The sequence below is a fragment of the Formica exsecta genome, unplaced genomic scaffold, assembly GCF_003651465.1.
Source record: "Formica exsecta isolate Colony F162 unplaced genomic scaffold, ASM365146v1 scaffold13, whole genome shotgun sequence".
Classification (NCBI taxonomy): domain Eukaryota; kingdom Metazoa; phylum Arthropoda; class Insecta; order Hymenoptera; family Formicidae; genus Formica; species Formica exsecta.
Genome location: NW_021848632.1, coordinates 590,230 through 598,849, shown reverse-complemented (window position 1 = coordinate 598,849; position 8,620 = coordinate 590,230). Strand labels below are relative to the sequence as shown.

The 8,620-nt window shown below is 32.1% G+C and overlaps 3 protein-coding genes across 4 annotated transcripts in view; all 3 read right to left on the bottom strand.

Moving 5' to 3' along the window:
* LOC115245766 (glucose dehydrogenase [FAD, quinone]-like) overlaps positions 1-5,222 on the bottom strand; it is a 20,731-nt gene extending 15,509 nt beyond the window's left edge. Inside the window, exons 1-2 of the mRNA XM_029824233.1 lie at positions 4,742-5,222; positions 4,406-4,521 (exon numbers count right to left, since the gene is read on the bottom strand). Coding sequence (XP_029680093.1) covers positions 4,406-4,521; positions 4,742-5,145 — 520 coding nt within the window. The 5' untranslated portion in view covers positions 5,146-5,222. The remainder of the gene's footprint in view (positions 1-4,405; positions 4,522-4,741) is intronic.
* A 160-nt stretch (positions 5,223-5,382) lies between these two features.
* Positions 5,383-6,316, bottom strand: LOC115245756 (glucose dehydrogenase [FAD, quinone]-like). The gene is made up of 2 exons (XM_029824221.1): positions 5,950-6,316; positions 5,383-5,847 (listed from the first exon to the last, which is right to left on the bottom strand). The coding sequence occupies exons 1-2, from the start codon at positions 6,181-6,183 to the stop codon at positions 5,695-5,697; spliced, it is 387 nt and encodes a 128-aa protein (XP_029680081.1). The 5' UTR covers positions 6,184-6,316; the 3' UTR covers positions 5,383-5,694.
* Positions 6,191-8,620, bottom strand: part of LOC115245755 (glucose dehydrogenase [FAD, quinone]-like) — an 8,182-nt gene continuing 5,752 nt past the window's right edge. Inside the window, exons 2-3 of one of the 2 annotated variants that reach the window (XM_029824220.1) lie at positions 6,580-7,821; positions 6,295-6,488 (exon numbers count right to left, since the gene is read on the bottom strand). In XM_029824220.1, coding sequence (XP_029680080.1) covers positions 6,420-6,488; positions 6,580-7,821 — 1,311 coding nt within the window. In that variant the 3' untranslated portion in view covers positions 6,295-6,419. Of the gene's footprint in view, positions 7,822-8,620 lie in introns of both variants that reach the window. The other variant, XM_029824219.1, reaches the window with a different exon arrangement.

Sequence of the window (8,620 nt, the reverse complement as noted above, 5' to 3'; positions counted from 1 at the left end):
GGTAAGTAATTTGTTATTTGTATATTAATTATTTATTAATTGCGTACGTACAATTTAATTTAAACAATTAATCGCGTAATTTGGTTTTTATTTATATGATTTAAACAAGAAAGAATTAGAAAGAAAAAGATTTTTGTATAAAAGCTATAATTGTAAAAGTTTCCACTTTTAGATTATAGTTTTTATATGAAATTATTAAAGTTATTAGTTAGTTTTTTTTTTCAAAACTTATAAATTTATTTTATTAATTTGCTTATTATTATATGTATTGAATATAAAATTTAATGCGTATAATAAAGTTTTTGAAATATTGATTATTTTGAGCGTTGCTACAATTTGCATCTTCTATTTGTATATTACAGATCAACGACCCTGACACTCTGAGAGGAGGAGGAGGCCTAGGAGAGGCATCCTACACCAGCGGAGCAACCCTAGGGTGAATATTTATTATTTGTATATCAGTTGTTAAAAATCGCGTACGCGCATTAATCCGATCCTTTAAAATATTTAAAATTAATTTAAAATAGAGTCAAATATATTTTGTCCACGATGTTATATTATTTGACTTTTCGATGATCTAGATATAATTTGGAAAACGATCGAATCGCAACTGGCCCAACGGAAGTAACATAGTTGACCATTTTGCTTCATTCGAAAACGTTAATAGTTACCGGTAGGGTCACCCATGCCGGACAGGTCGAAGGGGAGGGGTCAGACTAAGAGAGATACCATAATTATTATATTAATATTTTTGAATAAAATGGAAGCAAAAAAGAAAGTAATCGAGAGAATAAAGAAAAAGGGACTCCAAAATATTTTCATATCCCCCTCGGAACTTAGAAATATCTTGATACATGATATGACATAGAAAAAATTGGTTTCTGAGAAACAAAAATCATTAATTTTGATTGATAACTTGGCATTATATTAAATAAAGAAAAGTTTTATTAAAACGATGCATAACAAATGGTCGTAATGACCATTAACTTACGACCGTAAACGAGTGTAAAATTATGCTCATGCGTCGGCAATAATAATTAGTCGGCAATGGAAGGAATTTTTCTCCTTCATTGACTTCTGATAGAAGTCAAAGCTACATGCTGGCTGATGTAGTCAGAATGAATATGGCCAGAATCAACGAAAGGTAGGTCCAACTGGCCCAACGGAAGCAACATAGTTGACCAATATCGTGGTCAAAGACGCAAAAATACACATGTTGAACAATACATGTGTTTGCGCATTTCTACGTGCAATGGCACATAATCAAGAATGCTACCGGTGCATTCTATAGGGCACGTGAGTAGGACACGTGAGTAAAGCACGCGAGTAGGGAACGCAATTAGGGTACGCGATTAGGCTACGCGATTAGGGTACGCGATTAGGGTACGCGATTAAAACATACTCTCCAAAATCTCGGTGATTCCGGATTCTCGCTGGCTTAACCAGCAAAAGTAGGGTTGTTAGGACTATATATTAAGACTATCTTAACTTAAGATAGTTATTGTATTAATTTCATAAGTATTTAATTTCTTAAAATTCTTAAGAAAACTAAAAAATAGAATTCTTTTTAAGAAAACTAAAATGTAATACATGTGTATTATATTTTATTTTATCTATCTAAACTTCTTGATACATGATATGACATAGAAAAAATTGGTTTCTGAGAAACAAAAATCTATCCTATTATAATTTTCTTATAGTCTTGTCCGTAATCTTTTATTTTTTAAAGAGTTTTAATCATTAGCAGCATTAATTAATTCTTTCACGTTCATATGGTCGCCCGATAATAAGTATATACTTAGGTTTTCGCAAAATGTCATACAAAAAAATCGAGATATATCTTACACAATATTGGTTAAATAAAATTAAAAGTTTCTTTTATATTTTGTGGGATGCTACCCCAAAAAAATCTCTACTCCTTCCAACACTAGAATATATCTTTATACAATATAAAATATACGAAACATTGTGATTTCCAAAACGCGAGTCTATTCTATTATAATTATTATATTTTCCTATAGTTTTAATCTTGTTTTTTCGAATTCGAAGGAGTTTTTATCATTAACAGCGTTAATTAATTTTTTCACATACAGACACATATTTATAAAATTATTTAGATATTAACTCTAATTACCCGTTTTTTCTAAATCAAATAAATGAAAATTATACACACACTTAATATTTGAACTGTCGAATGCGCGGCTCAGCCATGACAGCCTTTTATTGATATAAAGTAATGCACAGCATAGTGTCGAGATAACCAATCAGCATCGCGGAAAAGAAACAATAATACTTATACGCGAGTATCAATTTAACATGCCTTTTTTAAGAATGGATTAATAAGAAAACAAGAAAGAGAGAGAGAGAGAGAGAGAAAGAGAAAGAAAAAGAAAATATATATCAATAATTACAATAAATATAATACTATAATATAGAAAAATTATTGCAGCACTAAATTCTGTTTGCATTAAATTGTTTCTTTAAGTTAATTCTATACTATTTTATTAATATACATATATATAGTTTTATTATATGTATTTAAAAAAATTTTTTTATATGAAAATGCTTATAGATTTTATAACTATATTAAAATATGCATATATACGCAAATATTCAAACAAAATACATGATAATTATATTGCATTTTATTACATAAAATCTTTTATATTGGTACATATATGATAATATTATAATATCCCCCTCGGAACTTAGAAATATCTTGATACATGATATGACATAGAAAAAATTGGTTTCTGAGAAACAAAAGTCTATCCTATTATAATTTTCTTATAGTTTTGTCCGTAATCTTTTATTTTTTAAAGAGTTTTAATCATTAGCAGCATTAATTAATTCTTTCACGTTCATATGATTGCCCGATAATAAGTACACTGTTAGGTTTTCGCAAAATGTCATACAAAAAAATCGAGATATCTCTTGCAATATTGGTTAAACAAAATTAAAAGTTTCTTTTATATCTTGTGGGATGCTACTCCAAAAAAATCTCTACTCCTTCCAATACTAGAATATATCTTTATACAATATAAAATATACGAAAAATTGTGATTTCCGAAACGCGAGTCTATTCTATTATAATTAGTATATTTTCCTATAGTTTTAATCTTGTTTTTTCGAATTCGAGGGAGTTTTTATCATTAACAACGTTAATTAATTTTTTCACATACAGATACATATTTATAAAATTATTTAGATATTAACTCTAATTACCCGTTTTTTTTAAATCAAATAAATGAAAATTATACACACACATAATATTTGAACTGTCGAATGCGCGGCTCAGCCATGACAGCCTTTTATTGATATAAAAAGTAATGCACAGCATAGTGTCGAGATAACCAATCAGCATCGCGGAAAAGAAGCAATAATACTTATACGCGAGTATCGATTTAACATGCCTTTTTTAAGAGTGGATTAATAAGAGAACAAGAGAGAGAGAGAGAGAGAGAGAAAGAAAATATATATCAATAATTACAATAAATATAATACTATAATATAGAAAAATTATTGCAGCACTAAATTCTGTTTGCATTAAATTGTTTCTTTAAGTTAATTCTATACTATTTTATTAATATACATATATATAGTTTTATTATATGTATTTAAAAAAATTTTTTTATATGAAAATGCTTATAGATTTTATAACTATATTAAAATATGCATATATACGCAAATATTCAAACAAAATACATGATAATTATATTGCATTTTATTACATAAAATCTTTTATATTGGTACATATATGATAATATTATATAAAAAAAAATTAAATAATGTAGCGTATTTATAATACTTTATTCTCAGTTGGCGTACATTTTTTATATTTTATTATTATTGCAGGAAAAACCAATTTTTTATTGAACAATTTTTTATAGGCGCAAACATGTCATTTTTTATTTTTTATTTTTTAAAGTAATTTTTTTAAAGATTTTTGTTACTTTAATAGATTCATACAAAAACAATATTAAATGATATCAAGATGATTTGGGGAAATAAAACAAAATGATAATATCAGAATACAATAATTAATTTTTATATTCTCAAGATATTATTTCTCGAGTTTGAATACAGAGTTAAGCATTGCAGGAATAAATTTTGTTGTTTGTTATGTTTTTAATTATTATTAGCAACAAATTAATATATCTCTGCGAATAAATTTAATTATTGTATTTTATCAACAATATAGGTTTCGTTATAATATTAAATATTTCTATAGATTAATTATAATGGCAAAAATTAATTACTTTTATATAATAAGAAATAGCAGCGATAGAGAGAAAGCATTTTTTTTTAATTAATAAAATTTTATACTATGTATAAAATTTTAGAAATTAAAAAAAATGATAAATTTTACACTATGTTATTAGAGAGATAAAAAGAATGGACTTACCTGGTACATTAAATTTTTCACTTTTTTTGAAATACGGAAGAACATCCGCGTAGGACCACCCCACGTTGCCCAAACTAGCCCATTTATCGTAATCCAACTTGTTCCCGCGTGTATGGATCATATAGTTTAAAGTGCACACACATAATATTTGAACTGTCGAATGCGCGGCTCAGCCATGACAGCCTTTTATTGATATAAAAAGTAATGCACAGCATAGTGTCGAGATAACCAATCAGCATCGCGGAAAAGAAGCAATAATACTTATACGCGAGTATCGATTTAACATGCCTTTTTTAAGAGTGGATTAATAAGAGAACAAGAGAGAGAGAGAGAGAGATCATATAGTTTAAAGTGCTCGTACCGCCCAAAGCTTTACCTCGCGGCCAGGAACATTGGTGATTTATCATCCCCAAACAAGCGTTCTTCTGAGGTTCCACTTTATATCTCCAGTTATAATCAGTCAATTGGAAATAACCGACCAGTATCGGAACTTCATTAAGTACGCTTTGCGAATATCCGGCTTCTAATAGGAGAACTTTCCATCCTTTGTTCTCTGACAGACGATTAGCTAGTACAGAACCTGCCGATCCAGCTCCCACGACGATGAAATCATATCTGGCGTTGGTTGCGAATTCGATATCTTCTGTAGATGAATTACCGTAGCTCTTGACGAGATTTAGGAAGTTATTATTAGCGCCATAGGTTGATGCGATGATGATGAACGGTATTAAAATCTTCATATTGTACAATTATAATTAAGCAAAATTATGATTTTAAAAAACGTCTTTTATACTGAAACGTACCTTCTATACATGAATATATGTTTAATATAATAAGCACGTATGAAATGAAAACAGAAAATAAATTCAAAATGATATTCGTATTTATATGTATCTTTTTTTCCTTTTTTTCTTCCCTTCTTAATATTTACAATGAACAAATATTTCGTATAAATATTTAATCGCACAGGACGTCTCTTTAAACTTTAAATATATTTTTTTGAAAATAATAATTTTTGTAACTCTTATTTTTGTATGTGCGTATGTTTTTCCTTGTAACATACTTAATACAGCAAAGAATAATAAAACAATTGTTTTAATTTAAATATAATATAAAGAAAATAAATAAAAATAACCTAAAAGGAATAATTTAAATAAAACTTGTTTTTTTTAATATTTTTTATATTCGTTGTTTCCGTTATTGATTGAATGCACTCATTTTGTTTGCAATTTTAATTGTCTACAAAATATTACGCGTGTTATAATGTGGTATAATTACTTCGTAAAATATTATGATAATGACTTCTTCAAGTATCCCCATTCTTCCTTGATCATATCTGCTAGTTTTTCGGCTATCATATAAACAGGTATATTTGTATGCCCTGATACAATGTCGGGCATGATGGATGCGTCTGCTACTCTCAGTCCTTGAATATCGATTACCTGTACAGAATATTGCTATGTAAATTCATAAATATGTATATAAACACATTGTAAATCACAATATCTACTGTATCCTTTGTAAATATTGTATCTTTCAAATACCTTTAATTTGGGATCGACAACAGCAGTTGGGTCATTCTTCGGTCCCATCTTGCAAGTACCGGAGTAATGATAGGAGGTAAGAGTGATCGTTCTGATCATACAATTCCAATAAGCAAAGGAATCATAATTGTAATTTTCACATCCGGGGATAGTATCATTACAGAATTGCGAATCAAACGTCTGCATCGCCTTCGTTTGACCGACCTTTATCGCAGCCTTAATACCGGCGATCATCGTCTTAACGTCTTCCACATCATTGAAATAATTGGGCACTATCTAAGGTTTAACATTAACATCATTAGCTAATAATCTTATCCATCCACGACTTTTTGGTTTTAACAGCACTGGCAGTATGGTCCAGCTGTATTTATAGAGATATTTATTCCATATCTGATTCATTTGCGTATTAAAACCCATTACAATTGGAAGAAGAATATCTCCTTTGACACCAGTACCGACAAACACTAATTCTATATCCGGTAAACCGCTGCGTTTTTCTGGATCCTTAGTATTGATAAAAGCGAGAGCCTCACATGCGCCTGGAATCGTAAAGGGTCCCGATTGTTTTGTTAGGAAATCCGCTAGATATGGATAAACCGGATTGAATATGTCATGCACTTTTAAACCTACTGATGCATTCACTGTCCATGTCAGTCCTCCGAAGAGAGTATGATCCATTAGATTCTCTCCGACCGGCGCATTTCGGATAATATCTATACCGAGTTTGGTAAGATGTTCAGCCGGTCCAATGCCGGACAGCATTAACAACTGAGGCGATCCAATTGCACCTGCGCACAATATTACTTCTTTGCTTGCGAGCACGGAGATAATCCGACCATGTTTAATCAATTCTACACCAATCGCACGATTTGTACGACGATCGATTAGCACTTTTCTCACCATGCTCTCATGAGTCACGTGAAGATTTTTGCGATCGTGTATGGGGTGCAGGTATGCTCTATTACTGCTCATGCGAGTGCCGTTCATAATCGTGCTCTGCAAATATGAGAATCCTATCATATCTTTTCCGTTGTAATCTACTAGTGGATATTTTAGCTCTTCGCCAGCTTTTAGGAAAGCCTCTGCTAATGGTGTATGGAATAATGGATAGCTGATGTGCAATGGTCCCTTAGTTCCGTGATAAGTAGTGTCCGACCGCAATTCCGGGATATCGATTGTTTCCAATTTCTTGAAGTACTTGAGAATGTCTTTGTAAGCCCAGCCTTCATTCCCCATTTCAGCCCAGCGATCGTAATCCTCGGCGCCGCCTCTGGTGGCAATCATGTAGTTTAGCACACTGCTACCGCCCATCACTTTTCCTCTAGGCCAGTTACAACTGTTGTTATCCATACCAAGACAATATTTATTGGATGGCTTTGTCTGATACTTCCAATTAATGTCATTACTTATCTGTAGGAAAGGAGCGGTTAGCGGAATGTCCATGAGATTATTCTCGTTGGGTCCAGCTTCGATCAGCAATATCTTGACTTGAGGAATTTCACTTAATCTCGCGGCTACCGTGGCACCGGCCGTGCCAGCACCAATCACCACGAAATCGTATACATCTTCGAATTTAGGGGTCGTGTCCGGTATTTCCTGATTTAGATAACGTTGGCCTTGTTCCAGTAAGTTCAAGACTCCAACACCCACTCCAAATAAATTTGATAAATTCGATATATTCTCATCGCCGTACAGATTACTGTACCGTTTCGGTGAAGATTGCTTATCCGATTGTATCGGAACAATTATGGCAGCGATACTGAAAAGATGAATGAGCATTTTGCTTACCTTGCGACTTAGCATCTTGCTCAACATATCCAAGCAATTGGCTTTTAAACGTCTTGAGTGAGTCGCAATAATAGAGAACTGCCTCTGAAAGTTTGAATACATAGTTACATTCAGATCCACGTTTTATATAGATGTTACCGTATATCTCGTGTATCTCGTATACGATAATATATATAATAAATATCATTTTATCACGCGTACTAGCAAAGTATTAAACAGAGTATTAAGAAAGGTAAAAGGAGGATTCACACCGCGAGTCAATTAATTCCAAGAATTTAAGCGCAAAAACGTAATAGTATCTGTTTCGACTCGTTTTTAATGCAACTTTGATTTTAATTACGCTTTGTCTGATTTATGTTAGCAAAGTACATTTTTATGATATTAAAAATCAAACTATTATGTGAATGTGTTCGGGAGTCGACCTCGACGAGATCGCCCGAATCTTAGAGAAACGCTCAGAGTTGAGCGAGAAGCAATGTGTAGCGCGAATCCGTAGATCCGCTGGAGGATAAGAAGATTGAGAAAAGAGTCGAGTGTAGATTGTTTTAACTATTCGTTTATTTAGAATAAAGAAATGATGATATTCGAAACTATGATCGATTGCTATCGACCAGCTCGAATCGTTGTCGTAGGCAGACTGAATCGACCGACCGCGGAAACTCGCGCTCTGCCGATCTGAATTACAAGTTTTTCTGATTTCGAACCTTTGAGAACTTGCTGTTTGTCACAGTTTTTCATTCTAAGAAGAATGCGATCACGCACCAAGCGGGTGACCGCGACGCTGTTTGTTCTCGCTCGTGTTTTTACTCCCGACTGCTGCCAACCGCAGGTTGGCAAAAAACGGAGGGAGTATGCGTTTCACCGAGCTCGGATCGGTTGTCCT